This window comes from Pimephales promelas, chromosome 8, assembly GCF_988280905.1.
Source record: "Pimephales promelas chromosome 8, fPimPro1.hap1.1, whole genome shotgun sequence".
Taxonomy (NCBI): domain Eukaryota; kingdom Metazoa; phylum Chordata; class Actinopteri; order Cypriniformes; family Leuciscidae; genus Pimephales; species Pimephales promelas.
The window spans coordinates 9,444,324-9,462,334 of NC_142776.1; the positions used below are offsets into that span (position 1 = coordinate 9,444,324).

The 18,011-nt window shown below is 38.0% G+C and overlaps 2 protein-coding genes across 3 annotated transcripts; both read left to right on the plus strand.

Annotated features, from left to right (window-relative positions):
* Positions 1–3,214: 3,214 nt before the first annotated feature.
* On the plus strand, positions 3,215–9,929 carry wnt6a (wingless-type MMTV integration site family, member 6a). Of its 2 annotated transcripts, none has more exons than XM_039689695.2 (4): positions 3,215–3,864; positions 4,414–4,634; positions 6,313–6,602; positions 8,094–9,929. In XM_039689695.2, the coding sequence occupies exons 1-4, from the start codon at positions 3,788–3,790 to the stop codon at positions 8,553–8,555; spliced, it is 1,050 nt and encodes a 349-aa protein (XP_039545629.2). In that variant the 5' UTR covers positions 3,215–3,787; the 3' UTR covers positions 8,556–9,929. The 2 variants fall into 2 exon arrangements, with proteins under 2 accessions (XP_039545629.2, XP_039545628.2); XM_039689694.2 differs by having other exon boundaries at positions 3,218–3,864; positions 6,277–6,602.
* A 195-nt stretch (positions 9,930–10,124) lies between these two features.
* Positions 10,125–11,935, plus strand: cdk5r2a (cyclin dependent kinase 5, regulatory subunit 2a (p39)). The gene has a single exon (XM_039689696.2). The coding sequence runs from the start codon at positions 10,380–10,382 to the stop codon at positions 11,304–11,306; it is 927 nt and encodes a 308-aa protein (XP_039545630.1). The 5' UTR covers positions 10,125–10,379; the 3' UTR covers positions 11,307–11,935.
* Positions 11,936–18,011: the final 6,076 nt, after the last annotated feature.

The window sequence follows — 18,011 nt, forward strand, 5'->3', positions numbered from 1 at the left end:
TTAGTTATCTTGAAGTGAGCTATTTCGAAACAACCAATTTTGTTCTATTTTAGTTGTAATTTAATTGTAGTAAAGCAAAGTGTAAGTTTAATTGTATTTAGTGTACTTCTGTGTATAAATTAAAAACTTCAAGTACTTTTCATATACTACTACTTTAAGTACAGTATATGCCCGTGACTAATCACATTGATTAGTGATATTACTGTAAATACTAGTACTTTATTTGTGTAAGAAGTACATTATAAATTCATTGTGAGTGTCTTCAAAACGTATATATATATATATATATATATATATATATATATGTGTGTGTGTGCGTGTGTGTGTGTGTGTGTGTGTGTGTGTGTGTGTGGCCTATATTTTTTAAAGATTTATTTTTGCCATTTTTGCCTTTTATTAGGACATGACAGTTGCTACAGGAAGTGATGGGAGAGAGAGAAGGGGGACGGGATCAGGAAAGGAACTCGAGTTGCCCAAAGCACACTTCTATAACAAATAATGCTGCTACTTTGTACAAAATACTATTGTATACTGTAATGTATTTTGAAAGTACTTTCAATGCATTTTTACAATTATTATTTCCAGCACATTGTTTAACTATACCTAAAATATATTTATACTTTTAAAAATTAAACTGAATTTTCCCTTATAAAATACATTTTTAAAAATATATAGTACAATTATTTTAAAGTGTGTTAAAAGTTGTATTTTGAAAATTGGATAAAAGTTTGATGCTAATATAATATAAGATATCATTTTTTGTTAGTAGACTATATTTGCAATGTACTATTGAAAAAGGGAATTTATTTCAAATACAATAAAATATACTTTTTTCCACTAGGGTTACTTTTGGAGTTTAATACTACTTGTTTCCCAGAGTGCCTTTACACTTTTGGAAATATGACATTTGATGTGATTCTATGTGTGTACTTATACCTGCTTTGCCTTAAATATGATAATAAAGATCTTACAAATCCTGCAAACTCAAGATGGAACTCTGGGATACATTTGAGCTGTTAAGGTGAAACTAACATCATCACACAATATTCATTAAAAAATGGACAAGTACAAGAGAACTGTAAAAATATTTTTGAAGTATATGTAGTAGTTTTATTCTACCACTAGGTGGTAGTAAATCCTTAAATTGAGTGCCTTCAAATGGCCCCAGAAATTACTCCAAGTACTAGGTGGAGATGTGCTCATGTTTTGCAACATAGCTGTAAACAGTAACATGAACACAGACACGTGCTGAAATTCAGCTAATAAAATTATATTCCATCTTAAAAATGTTGTAAAATGGAACATTGAAATAAATGTGAAATGTGAGATCAACTGTAGATTCCATCTTGAGGTTTAGTGCACCAACTGAAAAACTTTAACTGCATACTGCAAAGATACTTTCTGAAAATTTTATTCAGTTTCCCCCAAATATCCACTTGTTCATTCAAAAAAAAAGTACAATGAATAAAGTCATACGGGTTGATTTGAAGGTCAAAGGCCTTTCAGATTGTCCAGGCCCACAGTTGTGGTATTCACAGTAGGCTAAGCCATCATAATGTATGGGGCCCTGAGCCAGGCATTGTTCATTCACAGATCACAGTTTTCATCTGAATACTGAGGCTGTTTACTGTCTAAACGCAAGGAATGTATGGCAGAGTTTACTAAATAATGTCGCTATGCCACCGCCTCCGCAGCCTCCCTCGGAAAGCCCAGATCACATGATCGGCGAGGCTTCTGTCTCTTCAACGCACCCAGTGTTATTAGCAGGAAAAGCCATATTGATATACACTCTCAGAAAAAAGGTACAAAAGCTGTCACTGGGGCTGTACCTGTTCAAAAGGTAAACTTTTGTCCATTTTAGGTGCTAATATGTACATTTTAGGTGCTAATATGTACAAATATGGACATTTTATGTGCTAATATGTACATTTCAGGTGCTAATATGTACATTTTAGGTGCTAATAAGTGCATTTTAAGTGTTAATAGGTACATTTTAGGTGCTAATATGTACATTTCAGGTGCTAATATGTACATTTTTGGTGTTAATATGTACATTTTAGGTGCTAATAAGTACATTTTAGGTGCTAATAAGTACATTTTAGGTGTTAATATGTACATTTTAGGTGCTAATATGCGCATTTTAGGTGCTAATATGTGCATTTTTGGTGCTAATATGTACATTTCATGAGCTAATATATCCATTTTAGGTGCTAATATGTACATAGGTGTTAATATGTAAATTTTTTGTGTTAGTATGTACATTTCAGGAGCTAATATGTCTATTTTAGGTCCTAATATGTATATTTTAGGTGCTAATATGTACATTTTAGGTAATAATATGTACCACTAAGGTACCAATATGCAGTCTTTGGGCACAAAAGTGTACCTTTTGAAAAGGTACAGCCCCAGTGACAGCTTTTGTACCTTTTTCTGAGAGTGGAGCCTTTTATTATGGGTTTCCTTCCTGATAATTACCAAGAGCGAGCTGCATGTGTCCAAATAGTATAGAATTTTTATAATTAAATGGAATAAAGGGATTTTATGTAAATTCATCACAAACAAGAAATATACAATAGGCCTAAAGTCGGTTGTTGTTACTGAAAATGTGCAATCAAATTTAAGAAGATAGCATTAAAAAGATAGTATTTTTATGTTTTGTCCTGAAATATTGTATAAAATTTGATAATTAAATAAATATTTAGCAGAATGTTTTCTGTAATGCGTAGCGGTAGGGGATGGAATGGAACATAGTCTGTGCAGTGGAAAAATCATTACGTCTATGGAAAGTCCCCATAAAACATGAAACCCAATGAGTGTGTGTGTGTGTGTGTATTGTATCCAAGCTACTGTCACAGTCTCCCAATTTATGAACTTACTATGCTGTCATTTTCATCATACAAGGATATATCAATGGCCATAAAAGACTTCTCAATTCATCGCAATATTGCCCATGAGAGAAAGATTAGAACTCTTATAAAATGAGTTTTATCCAAATTTGATATTACAAACAAGAAGGAATATTGAAATTTGATGGGAAGATTATTGGACATTTCAAATCTGCCCAGAAAATGTTCTAACAGACTAATTCAAGCTGATAACACAGGATACTGATATAGCTGTAGGGCCAAGAAGACTGCCAAGGTCAACACAGGCAAGAGAACACTTTATGAAAAACATCTCAAAAACGACAGCTGGACATCATAACACTAATTTAAATGTAAGGCCTGATGAAAACGAGAAACAAAACAAAAACATAACGAGGCGAGTTTTCTGCTTGAAATCCATGGGAATCTCTGTTTCCAAAACAAATAAGGGCTGTGCGGGTTTACATCAACATGAGTGTCATGTAGGGTTTCTGCGCCGTTTGTTTACAAACTCTTGAACTTTTTGACTTGACAGGGATTTTTCTGACGCTACGTCAACAGAGGTGGAATGCGCGCGTGCCAATAGATGTTAATAAGATACGATAGACGCGCTGTTCAGAAGTGAGTCGCGCGGCTTCTAGTCGGTGGAAGCTGACTGAAAACTTGCTTGTGTGATGCCAGTTGTTTTATCCCACTAAAGAAGAGGAATATTTGTTAAAAGCAGCAAGGATTTATTTGTCCTGTGCACCGCAGTGTCAAAACTTAGTTTCAATCGTGTCTCAGCGGTACATTTAAAAAGTTTTCATGCTTTTCTCGATCATTGCTGGATATGATGCCAGTTCAAAGATTCGCCGACAAACCAAGGACACATCGTTGGAACAGTTCCAGGTAGATTTGACCTGTTTGTAGATCTAAATCCCTGGATGATGCCCTCAGTGCAAAAACACGTCCTCTTGTTATTGTTTGTCCTCAATACGACTCTCATTCCTCTGCAACTAAGGTAAGCTGTGGTGTCTTTATTCCCGCCTGCTAATATTCTTGTTCTGTTTGCCTTATTGAGCTGCATTAAGTTTTATGAAGACGAATGCAACAAATTCAAAAACTTTCGTTTTGAATCAATTTGATCAAGTTATTTACACCAATAGACGTAAGAATGTATGACTTTGCGCTCAGGTTCAACAGGCCTTTTTAAATAACAAGAGGCAATGAAGGATGTGGGAAAAATGGTTTGTTATTGGGGGAAAAAACTGTGTGGGTCATGACAAAGTATGAAAGGAGGGAGGAAAGAAAAAGTGTGTCAAGTGAAAGAGAAATAATGCTCTTGAGTGAATAAGAATCACATTGCAGTTTTTTTGTATAAAAAAAAAACAGAAAAAAGAAAACAAAACATTCAAGAATTTCTCTTAATTTCTTAGTTTGAGAAGACACTCAAATACTCAGTAGAAATCAGAAATGTGTATTTTGTCTGGATGTGTGTGAGTGTGTCTGTGTGGAAATTGATATATATTTGTACATGCGCTCTAGCTATTCCCATTTCTTTTGCACACAGGGTGGATGGCAACCCTTTAGTCATGGATCCCAATAGTATCTGCCGTAAGACTAGAACTTTGGGAAGCAGACATGCCGACCTGTGCCAGTCTCAGCCTGAGATCGTTCAAGAAGTGGCAAAAGGTGCCCAGTTGGGCATACGAGAATGCCAACATCAGTTCCGCAACCGTCGCTGGAACTGCACCAGCCAGAGCAGAAACCTGGCCAAGATCCTGCAACAAGGTGAGGAACACAGGTGGAGCGAGTGTGGGGTTATGACCTTCCCTTGGCCATCGGTCAAAAATGAACAGGTGCTTTGGGCAAATTCACCAGCACATATATAGTAATAAAGTTAAACCTTTATGCACTATCCGATTATCCATTGCGAATTAGAGGAAAACGTATGTTTTGCTGCATTACACTGTAAGAAATGAATATGCTTTATCTAATCAATAAAATTGTGGCAACAGATTACAAGCAATATTATTTATTAAATTGAACAAATTAGAATTGAGTAATAGTTAATCAAATTAATATTCTAATTAATTCTAATTTGTACAATTTAATTAATAATATTGCTTGTAATATGTTGCCACAATTTTATTGATTAGATAAAGCATATTATTTTTTTCAGTGTAGGTATGGATAAGGCAGGCTATTTATTCGAACTGGCTGCCACGCTAAATCATGCATATGTTTGCCTGTTCAAATTATAGTGGTTTGTGAACATAACCACTTTAATAACAAGAGCGTTTATGCTGTAATGTATAGGTTGTTGAGAGGCGACACGTAACAATTTCTTGACATTCTTAGTCTGTAGAGTTGGTTCACCATGCACCTACGGTGAGGAACAAAATAAAAAAAGCTTCTCATGATATATATGCATTTGGAACTCAAAAATGAAGATAAAATGGATGCAGTCAGCCCTCTTAACTGATTAACCTGTTCAACAAAACTTGTTGCAGATCTAGTGCTCCAATTGGCTTCTATTTGTATTTATCATTTGCATAACAGGAGTTCCTTTTTCCCCCCTTCTATGGGTCATAATTCCCCAGAACAACATTTCGATCCCCCATTGGGTTAAAAATGTAGTTTTAAACAAAAAGCGCACTAATTTCCCATTAATCAAATACGTATTTCCCAGAAAGACAGTTGTTGTTTTTTTGGCATGGGACTTTTTGACATTTCAAACGATGCTTGTGCTGACTTAGTTGATTGCTTAGTCATTGCTGAGTTCTATTTGGCATGTTTGTACATTTGAAAGGAATTTTCTGGCAAGGATGGCTCTTAAAAAGTAAAGGAATGCTTCATTAACACATGTAGTTAGCCTCATGGCCGTTAGAGGGCGTGATTGCACTATGTCAATTTGAACATGATAGGCACATAACATAATTGAAGAAAAAAGCAGCGCAGAGCTAATGCTTTTATTAGTAGCTTGGACCTTGTATATGTCTAAATGAGAACGAGATGAGGATTACACTTTTTTTTTAATCCAAACATGACATGCCGATTGCCAAAGCTCATCAATTTAGACTTGTTTACATGTAAATTTGATACCAAGAGTGAGTGTGTCTTGGAGGAATCCTTTACACTGAGGGAAAAAATTCTCTTTTGGCAGTTCGTGGTGCATTGAGGCAGGTCTAGACAACAGAGATGTGTGAGGAATGTGAATCTGCTAAATGAGTTATTGTTAATGTGGCAATTCCTTAGATTTTTAAGTGATCTTTGAAGTGGGATGGGCTGTTACTCTGAAACAAGAGTTTAGATAGAGATCATAATCAAACGCATAGCAGGATCCACTCGACAGACACAATGCACTTTTTCAGATGTAAGGTTTTGTATTTGGACAAACTTTAGATTTTTCCTCATATGAACTGTTCTCTAGATATCCGGGAAACTGCATTTTTGTATGCCATCACAGCTGCTGGGGTGATGCATGCAGTAACACAAGCCTGCAGCCAGGGGGCGCTGCCACAATGCGGTTGTGTGACCCTTCAGAGTTCCTCTCAAACTCACCAGGACTTCCAGGCAGAGGAGGTACCTATCCAGGCTTCACCTGTCCAAAATGGGCGCTGGGAATGGGGAGGCTGTGGAGATGATGTGGACTTTGGCAATGATAAGTCTCGTCAGTTCATGGACACCAGGCAGAGAAAAGGCAAGAGTGACATCAGGACCCTTATTGACCTGCACAACAATGAGGCAGGAAGACTGGTACGTTTACATTTCTGGGTTTGGAACATGGATAGCATAGGAGATCGTAAATATATTTTTTTGGATTCCCTTGCTTTAATAGAAAAAGAAAAAATAAACACTTTTGGGTTTCCATAATTTTCTAAACGAGTTTTTTGAAGAAAAAACTACTGGGAGATATATGGACTACAGCAGGCAGAAGAGAGAAATTTGTCAAATTTACATTCACTCCCTCAATAACTGAAGTGTTTACTCTTTTTTAATTTTTTAAAATTTATTTAATTGCACCATGAATTCAAAATTGAAAAATCTTTTTTATGCAATATTGCAATTATTATAATAAATGATATATCCTTGCGTGAAACAGAAGTTGCCATAGTCTTTTCTGATCTATTATGGTATATATCGGCTGCTTGAACGAGAAAAAAAATGTAGCCCGGGACTTGATTTTGTCCATCGGGAGTTGATTGGATGGTTGTGACAAGCAATTGCTGTGATGTCAAATGAGTGACAGGTAGCCCCGCCCTCACGCCAGTAAACACCTCATCAGGGAGGGGAAGTTATTTTGATTAAAGATTACAAGGGCACATGAATAAAAAAGATGTCCACGGATAAATAATTTATTATAAATACTTCAATATTCCATACAAAACAAATAATTGTCAGTTTTGATTTCATGGTGACTTTAACTTAAAGGAGTAGTTCACTTTTGAAAAGAACTTTGGCTGATAGTTTACTCACCCCCATGTCATCCAAGATGTCCATGTCATTCTTTCTTCAGTCAAAAAGAAATGAAGGTTTTTGATGAAAACATTCCAGGATTTTTCTCCATATAATGGACTTCAATGGTAACCAAACGGTTCAAGGTCAAAAAGACACTTTCAGTACAAACTGCAAACTGTTCAAAGGGCTTTAAACGATTCCAGACGATATATAAGGGTCTTATCAAGCAAAACGATCGCTCATTTAATAAATAAATATCAAAGTTTAAGTTTTATAAGCTCAAATGGTCGCCTTGCTCTGTTCTGTGACGCACGTTTGTGACTCTCCTGTTCGAACTCGTTCATCAAAATGAACGAATCTTTTTTTGAGTCATTTGGTTCATTCAACGAACGAGCATTATGGTGAGCTTATAGAACTTAAACTTTGTTATTTTTTTTTTATTAAATGAGCGGTCACTTCGCTTGATAAGACCCTTATTCATCGTCTGAAATTGTTTAAAGGCTTTTGAACAGTTTGCAGTTTGCACTGAAACTGTCTTTTGGACCTTGAACCGTTTGGTTCCCACTGAAGTGCATTATATGGAGAAAAATCCTGGAATGTTTTCATCAAAAACCTTCATTTCTTTTCGACTGAAGAAAGAATGACATTGACATCTTGGATGTAAATTATCAGCAAAAGTTTTTTTAAAAGTGAACTACTCCTTTAAGAGACTGCATGAAATGCTGGACAGATGCACGTATGAAGAAAGAAATCACTTTATCACTTTTCTTGTCATGTGTGTGTGCACAGGCCATACAGATACAGATGCGAACAGAGTGTAAATGTCATGGCCTTTCTGGTTCCTGCACTCTTCGCAGCTGCTGGAGGAAGATGCCTCTCTTCCGCCAGGTCGGCGACTACCTCATGCAGAGCTTCCATACGGCCGTTCGCGTGATGGGTGGGAATGACGGTAAATCGCTTGCCCCCATCGATCCGGATAGCCCTCCCCTAGATGCAAACGTCCTCATTTATTCAGCTGAGTCACCTGATTTCTGTCAGGCCAATCAAAGGACCGGTACAGAAGGCACACAGGGCCGTGTGTGTAACAGCACAGAGACAGGTCTGGGAGGCTGTGACAGCCTGTGCTGTGGTAATGGATTTGCAGATTACACACTGGAACACGAGGAAAACTGTCTGTGTCGGTTTCACTGGTGCTGTGAGGTTCAGTGCCAGAGATGTACTGTGAGACAGGACATCAGCCTGTGCTTGTGAAGTCCACTCGAGGAGATTAGATCTGTGAAAGACCTCTTTGAGCTAGACGGGCACTTTTGTTTTCTCTCCTTTACAGAGGAGCATCCTCTGTGCAGAAGGAGGCAGTGACGTGTGAAAACAAGTCTGCTGGTTATTGCAAACAAGACTGAGCATTGTCTAAAAGTCAGTCTGCTTACAAGCACATGTCATGCTGCCACCTGCTGGTCCTTTATTAAGAGAAACAAGTGGATACAGAAATAACTGATTTTCTCCAGAGTTTTCAGAACAATACCTGGGAATAGACTGAGCTTGAAATTTGAGACAAAAACGGCCTCTGATAAACGTTGGCCACATCAAATATCCGTATTTTCTTGGTATTTGAAAATGAACCAATTTCAGCACTGTCCAAGGTGCTGAATCTCTGACTGAATTGTTATCTGGCAAACTTAAACACACAGTCAGTTTTTTTGGGTTTATTTATGAATAATTTGTCTATAATTTTACATTTCCCAGCCATTTCTCTTTTTCCGGCCCATAAATGACCTGCATTTGTTTGTTGCAAGGCACTGAAAGGTAGTCTAAAAAATGTGCTCCACAACTAAACGAATTCATTTGATTCCCATCAAAATGTTATTTAACATTATGAATCAACCTAAATATTACGATACACCAACCAACAAATCTAAATTTGAGGTTATGATCAATGAAATATCGTTCCTTGTTATAATCGCTCTGACATGTTTGTAGAGCCAGAAGGATGCCATTACACGTAGATGAATGAACAGTTTTCCAACTTTATTTACGCCTCATATTCTCCGGTCTTATCCAGGCGACTCACACACGTACAATGTGTATGTGTGGGTGTCGCCTTCTGGCATCTTCACAGACTCAATGTAATGGTTATATGGCTTTATATGGTAACATTTGCAGGTTTACCCTATTTTACAGTGCAACTCTAAACATAATGCACAACGCTAATGTTATAAGACTCTGTTTTATGTTTGTCTACAAATGAATGTCCACAAGGTGGAGCATAAGCATATCAGTGCTGCTCAAATGTCTGAGGCAAGTAATGCACCTGTACCACTAGAGGTTTAAATGACCCTTTATTTGTGTTATGGTGTCTATGCCTATTTAAAAACTTTCTACCATCTGTTTTCCCCTATTTTCTTGTTTTAGCTTTCTCTTTGCTTGACCGTTCTACCGGCTGTGCGACTTTGGGTATTGATTGTGTGTCTGCGTCTGTCAGAGAGATGTACCCTGCAAGGTGACAGGTGGAACACATGCATATAGGCTAATTATGATGTACATGTGTTTCTATTGCTGGTAAAAATCCAGGAATACTCTCTGCACCCCTTGTATAAAAATAGAAATCTGAAAGAGACTGTCTAACCCACATACAGACTCATATAAGATGTGAGTAGATGTATTTTAAGCTTCTCTGGTTGGTGAAAACAGACATCAGTCCTTTCACTTCGCATCAGGATTGGCAGATGGGGAGGCTTATCCCGGTTTACAGGTCTGTACCTTTAGTTTTCTTGCCCGGCTACACATTACAAGTCCTGCCCATTGCTCCCGCTGTCTGAGGCTGCGCGCGCAGTGGGATGCAGAAGGAGTGGCGGAGCGCGCGCGTGTGACTGAAGCTAGCATCGATTATTGCATAGGTACGGTAAACTGATCAACTCAACAGCTGTTTTCCCCCACTGTATACCCAGTGGTCACGCGAAACGTAAATGGACGTGAACCTGTGACTCTGAATTCGCACCTCCCCGAGGCACTCAACGGGACGAAAGGCGAGACAGCGCATTCCGAAGGGCCGGTGGGTGTTGGTCGACAGTTGAAAAGATGGGCACGGTGCTCTCTATTTCTCCCACATCCAGAAAAGGAGGGATTCTGGATGAGAAGACGGATGGAGCTAGCGGCAAGACGGAGAAGAGCCTCAAGCGCCATTCGGTGCTAATATCGGCTCTGACGTGGAAGCGGTTAGTCGCTGCCTCGGCCAAGAAGAAGAGTGCCAAGAAAGTGAACCCGAACCCACCCGTCTCTCAAATCAGTAACCCCGTAGACCAGCTGAACAACGAAAACCTTAAGAAATCTCAATCAGGCTCCGAGCGCAAGACGAAATCTGGGCCACTTGCAGTGCCAGTCCCTACTGTACCGGATAAAAGCCTTCGATCAAATCAAACCCAGAATGCATCCCAGAACGGAAAGCAGCTCCTTTCGGTCCAACGGCAACCGAGCAGTCGTTCCATCATCTCCCCTAGACGAGTCATCGTGCAAGCCTCCACAGGAGAGCTCCTTCGCTGCCTGAGCGAGTTCATGTGCAGGAGGTGCTACAAACTCAAAGAGCTGAGCCAAAACGAGATCATCCTGTGGTTCCGAAACGTCGACCGGTCACTGCTCATCCAAGGTTGGCAAGACCAGGGTTTCATCACTCCTGCCAACTTGGTGTTCGTTTACCTGCTCTGCCGGGAGGCGGTTACCGAGGATATTTCCAGCGAGTATGAGCTGCAGGCCACCTTTCTCACCTGCCTGTACCTGGCTTATTCTTACATGGGCAACGAGATCTCGTACCCGCTCAAGCCCTTCCTGGTGGAGACCAACAAGGAGGTGTTCTGGGAGCGCTCCCTGCGGATCATTGATAAGATGAGTGCCAAAATGCTGCAGATCAACTCCGACCCGCATTTCTTCACCGAGGTCTTCCAAGACCTCAAGAACGAGGGTGGCTCGAGCGATACGAACGGGAGATGGAATAACAATCTGGACCGCTAAATTTGGCTCGCGTTAAAAGGAGAGAGAAGCTCTCTGATACCTCTCCACACCCTTCCTTCAAGGGTGAAATGAATGTAAGGCCCGACTGCTGAAGACGCAAAGAGTGTTTCACTCTATTGCTGGTTTGTGGGAACGGACTGGGGGATTTCGCCTCACCTCCGTGAGAGGGGGTTTACGTTATCACATGTGTAAAATAGGCTACAACCTTCATGACCCAGTGAATGTCACGAGCGCGACCTGGGGTTTCTTCATAGTTTACTTAATGCATGCTTAAAGAATTCTACTCGTATCATCATTGTGGTTTTTGAAGACAAATAATAATCGTAACGAGCTGTTGGTGCCGAGCTAAAAACCGAGAGATGTAAATTATTAGCTTGTGCGTCAGTGCTGGGGTCATATTTTTCTATTAGTTTCAGAAACGATGTTGTCACCGACGCTGAGCTGTCCGGGGTGCTGGCCTGCAACAGACACTCTCCTCCTGTCTCCTGTGGCGCCTGATGCTGTCTATCTGAACGTTGAATGTACTGTTTTACAACAAAACGATTCTCTACAGTCATATGTGCCAATTGTCATAGTATAAAACGTAATGTTTTATATTGTATATTTGAAAATATATGAATACAAATACCCCCAGACTCTCTGCCGCTTCTTTATTTTTTGGCGATGAAAAGAGGACAGTCACGTTGGTTCGTGATTGAAGTGTCATTTTTGATGCGTTTTTAATAGGAGCATAAATGATCAAGGTTTTGCTGACTTTGACAGGAGCTGGCGTAATATCACATGCAGATATACCACATGCTGGCTAGTTTGATTTAGGCTAATTGAAAAGGCTTTGTAATTCCTTTTTTTAACGTTTTAACAAAACTCGTGTTTGATTTAATTGAAAATGCTTAGCATTTCCTTTTTTTTTTTAACGTTTTAACAAAACTCGACCATTGGTAAAAGTTGAATTTCAACCATGCACGAGAATGAGCAACAGTGTAGGGTTTACGTCATTCCTGTGCAGGCAAATGACTGCAGCTTGAGCAAGATAATCAGTCGCGGATAAGGAGCGCGTGCTGTAACTGAAATCAATGCAGTCCCTGAATTCAGGATTTTCAATATTTGTATTGGTGCTAAATCGTTTTATTTGAGTCTGGACAACAAGCACTTAAATTGAATCAATTGCTCTGTGTAAAAATATGTATCGGCCCCTTTTTTATTTAAGAGAGGTCGCTAGCCGTGGTGCTGAAACTTGCCTTCAGTTTCCGCATTAGTTAGGTTAATAGGCATACATAGATATTGGTTGCATGCAAACTATACTTCCATATCTATAAAATATGGGGGGACCTTGACCTTGAACGATTATCTTACAAACGACTCTCATAAATCACGTTTCAGAGGTTACAGTAAATTAAATATTCTACCATTGTAATTGGTCTTTCAATCCTCAATTGGCTGTCACCTAAAAACATCAGACGCCATATATGATTTGATTACCTCGGTAATGTGTGTGTGTGTGTGTGTGTGTGTGTGTGTGTTAGTCCTCAAAAATAGCTTACAAATCATAACTTGTGTTTTTTTGAAAATCTAAAAAGTTTTCTGTGATGGTAGTTTCAGGGCTATTGTGTAAGGGGATATATACAGTTTGTACAGTAGAACAATCGTAATGTCAATGGAAAGTCCACACAAAACAGATAACAACTTGTGTGCGTGTGTGTGTGTGTGTGTGTGTGTGTGTGTATGTGCGTGACACGGCTGGAAACCAACCACTGACATTGCTCAGTTTCTCCTAGTCCTCAAGAGAAACGTCTTCATTGTGAAAATGGCATCGGGGTGCATGAGTCATTGAGAGAGTAAGAAGCAGCTAGTTTGAAACGAGAGAACCCCCAGAATTTGTGAATAAAGCACGTGGTTCGGAGTTCGAACATTTGATTGGCTGGATTTTGGTGCAGTCTGATAGAAGTGTCATTGTGACGGAAGGCTGCAGAACCGGCCACGTGTCGGACATAGGAATTCTGCGGGCGCATTCCGCTCTCTATGGCAACGGCTATATTAGGAAAGGGTCTGATCCAGTTCGAGCGTGGGATGAGAAAAGCTATATCTCGTACAATATCTGTCTATAAATTATGAAACCGGACGCCCAGAGTTAAATGATACAATATAGTGTCCGTAAATGTATAACACCGTATTACTGATGTGTATGGATGTGCAGAGATGCCCCAATATGCAATCAATGTTAGAGAGTGAAAGAGGAGAGGTTGCAGAGTCAGATATGAATGCTAATGAGCTGCAAGAGCCGTAGCTAAAGCCCTTAAAGCGATATGCAATGAAGAAATTCACCAGCAAGCATGAATTAGGCGTTGTTCTTGAATTAACCTTCAATGTGAAGATCATTCTTGTTAAATAAGCCGTTTATGTAAGTGTAATACTCTTGTCTGTTGGATACGGATGCAGCTGTAGGAATGCGGTTGCCGTGGAAACGCCAGCAGCTGGAAGCCAGATCCAAGGACCACATAAGATGAAGCAGACAATTAATAATTTACAATATTTCTTGCGGCTTTCTATTTTACTAAAGATGACTGTCAAACCTTTGGTGGGAATGATTAGTCCCTGGCGAGTGCCAAAGGCTATCCTCTCTGTGCTTAATTGAGCTCTTTTTTGGTAATTAAATCCACACAAAATTATGTCTCTCTTGGCGAGTATTCACGTAAACACAGTCAATTTTTTTAAGACAAGTGAGTGAGATAATTTTATTATGATATAATTTTAAAAATATCTTTATGGAAATGTTATCATGATATCGATATCAAAAATGCTAAGTGGCTAGTAACATTGGAAAACCACAAGCCACAGTGGCTGATGAGCAAAAAAAGTTAAAGGAGTAGTTCACTTTTAAAAACAAATTGCTGATAATTTACTCACCCCCATGTCATCCAAGATGTCCATGTCCTTCTTTCTTTAGTCGAAAAGAAATCAATGTTTTTGATGGAAAACATTCCAGGATTTTTCTCCATATAATGGACTTCAATGGGAACCAAATGGTTCAAGGTCCAAACGAGAGTTTCACTGCAGTTTCAAATGGCTTTAAACGACACCAGACGATGAATAAGGGTCTTATCCACCGCAACAAGCGGCCATTTAAAAAAGAAATAAAAAAGTGTACGTTTTATAAGCACAAATGCTCGCCTTGCTCTGTTCTGTGATGAGCATTCGTGACTCTCCTGTTCAAACTCGTTCATCAAAATGAACAAATCTTTTTTCGAGTCATGACTCGAAAGGTCCTAGAAAGACCCTTATTCATAGTCTGGTGTCATTTAAAGCCCTTTGAAGCTGCACTGAAACTCTCATTTGGACCTTGAACCGTTTGGTTCCCAATGAAGTCCATTAAAAATCCTGGAATGTTTTCATCAAAAACCTTAATTTCTTTTTGACTGAAGAAAGAAAGACGTGGACATCTTGGATGACATGGGGGTGAGTAAATTATCAGAAAAAGTTTTTTTTTTAAAAGTACTCCTTTAATGTCAAGCCTTGCTTTCAACCATTCATGATTCCACTGAAACACAAAATAAATGGATGCAGTTCAGACTACTTACCTGGTTATTATATGATACAGTTTTTGTCAGAGAGATGTTGTTAAACTAAAGGTTAAAAAAGCTTATTAATTTTGGTTTAATGTTCTTCACCTCAATATTCAGCAAATCAAGCACATTAAATGGTACATTGATATATTAGTCAAAGTATGGAATGATAATTTCTGAAGCATAACAACTCATTTAAAATAGAAGCAACTTCAAACTTAATTTTTCTGGACTTAGGATGTTGTTTTTATTTTGTAAAGAGGTCAGGATGATTGCCCGGTCTTTCTCTTTCTATCAAGACACAAGTAAACATTGAAAACATATAAACACACTGACAAAATATATTCATATAACACAGTTAATCTAAGTATACATATCATCATCCCTCTTAACCAATACTAACACTAGATAGTCTGTTTAAATTTGTACTTTATCCATGAGGGGGCTTATGTCTTTCTGTACTACAGGCTATATTGGTATGGGCTAATCTTGGTTATGAGATTATTTTATTCTCCCCGTGCTGCAGTTATAGCCCCTCTGAGACACTCAGCTGAATTCGGAAGACATAATCCACAGCTAGTATGTATGAAAATAACAAAGGGGCCAAGATATAAAACAGAACTAAAATAAACTGACTTGACATTGTATGATAAAATGCCATCAAATTGTGAAATAACAAAATTGTTTACACTTTATTTTGATGGTCCCTTTAACACATTCTGTCGACTAAGTAATCTTGCACCAACATGTCTACTAACTCTCATTAGAGTGTTAGTAGAGGATTGTCATAGAAGATTGTCACAACTTCTGGCAAATTGAGATTTGCTCTGAAAGTTAGTCTGGCAAAGAGCTTTGAAGCAGATTTTATCCACAAGTTTCCTACGCCCCATGAGGCCTTGCGTCAAAAGTGGGCGCGTCTTCCGGTTCGAAGTAAACAAAGCGCGACTTGACATGCTTGACACTCGTTCATTCAACAGTTGACAGTTATTCAAGTTATAGCGATCCAAACTAGCGAACGATGTGGGAACACAACCTCAACGAAATTCAAAAGGGTGAAATAACAGTACCTTTACCCTCCGCAGTCGTTGATTGGGAGTATTATAATAACATTATTAATAATCAATACTCATCAAGGCATGGTGACAGACAGTTGTGTGAGCTGACAAACAATTAAAATAAAAAATACATACTTAGTCATTGTGCTTTGGAGTTTATTCAAAATTATAAATGAATGTGCTACTTAAGTTCATTAACTGGCACATTTGGTATTCTGTCAACACAGGCTTTGATCCTGAGTTTAGGTGCAACACCAGTAGCGAACAGCCAAACACATGCTGATAGAGTTTATAGAATATTAAGATTTTAAACAAATGTACACAGGAAGATTCGTCGTCTTTTGGGAGGTGATGGAAACTACAGTCGTTGGCAGGATCAGAGACGGGCTCTGGCAGGATCACTCTGATTTCGTTTTCGGCTTATGTTCAAAACAATCACGTTTAAGCCACTGAATTAGTTTAGTCCGGTTATATATACAACCGCGAACAGCGCATGTTGTCCCTGAGCTCCGTGACGACATCTCTCATAAAGATTTGCGTCTTTAAATAGTAGAATAATTCTCCGAAAAACAGCTAGCTAACTAACACACAAAATACCATTGGAATGCTACTTCCGCCGCCTCACCGGAAGTTTCACCCACTTTATTTTTTACAGGAGCGCCCCTAGGAAACTTGTGGATAGCCTACATTACAAAGATGGATGCCGCCGTCGAACATCACTCGTTCGAATCAGCTATCGCGTCTGTTTTAAGGGATTTGAACGTTTCCCTTTTGTTAAAAAACGAACAAAATCACTTTACAATACGGGTGTACTAATAAGCATTAATTCATGCTTAACTATAATGCACAGATAAAACTGAATTAATGTATGACTGATGATTATCTAAGCTATTCATTAATGATTACCACATTAGGAACTAATTAAGAGACTGTAAGGTTAATGTATTAGTTCATATATAAATTGTTTTTAATTAAATATTAAATATTAAATTAAATTAATTCCATAATAACTATTTTTTAACCAATAGTGTCAATATGTTAACATATTAATTCTGGTAATTAATATGTTAATTACCAGAATGAGCCAAAGCCTTGAATTTCAACTTACAGATAATATGACAGGTTCACTATTAATACATGATTAATTACTTCATTGTTACTGCAAATTCATGTGCAAATACTACAATTACTAAATGACTAGCTAATAATGATGTGCCTCAACAAGTAAAGTCATAACATAATGATACCTTTGCAAATCATTAGCTAATGATTAATTAAAGCAGACAACTGGAAGTTGAAGTGCATAGCTTTGACTAATCGTGGTAATTAACACATTCATTTACACTATTAGTTAATAAAATATGGTATTAAGGAATTAATATGACACATTGAATTAATAGCAATTCATGTATTCCTTAATCTATTAATCATATAGACTCTTTATTAGTTGCTGATGCAGTAATCATTAATTAATGGTTTATTTATTCATTAGTTATACATTAACTCATGATTATCTGTGCATTAGTTAAGCATGAATTAATGCATATTAGAGCACCCGTATTGTAAAGTGTTACCCAAAATATGTTCAAACCATTCCGATAACCCAATATTCTTGCATTTAAACATTTTGTATGACTATTTGTTTAAATGCAAGTGCTATATGTTTTGGAGTCGGTAAGAGATTTGGCAACACATTATTTAAATAGTCACTTTAGACATTCTACTAACAACAAGTAACTTTGCAACTACTGTACATGTCAACTTAGAGTATTAGTAGACTGTCTGCAACACAGAACCCCAACAGACAGTCTACTGACTATCCTTAACTTTGCAAGTTCATCTCAACTTAATATACTAACTGTTACGATTTACACACGGTAAAAAAATATTGTTGGTTTAACTTAAAATTAAATAACCTGGTTGCCTTAAAATTTTAAGTTCATTGAAATGGAAAAAAAAAGAGTTGATATGAGTTGATACAATGAAGGAGATTAATTTAATCACCAGAAACTCAAAATATTATTTTATCTGAACTAACTAAATTATCTAAGTTGTTTTGACAAAAAAAAAAAAAATGTTGTGATTACATA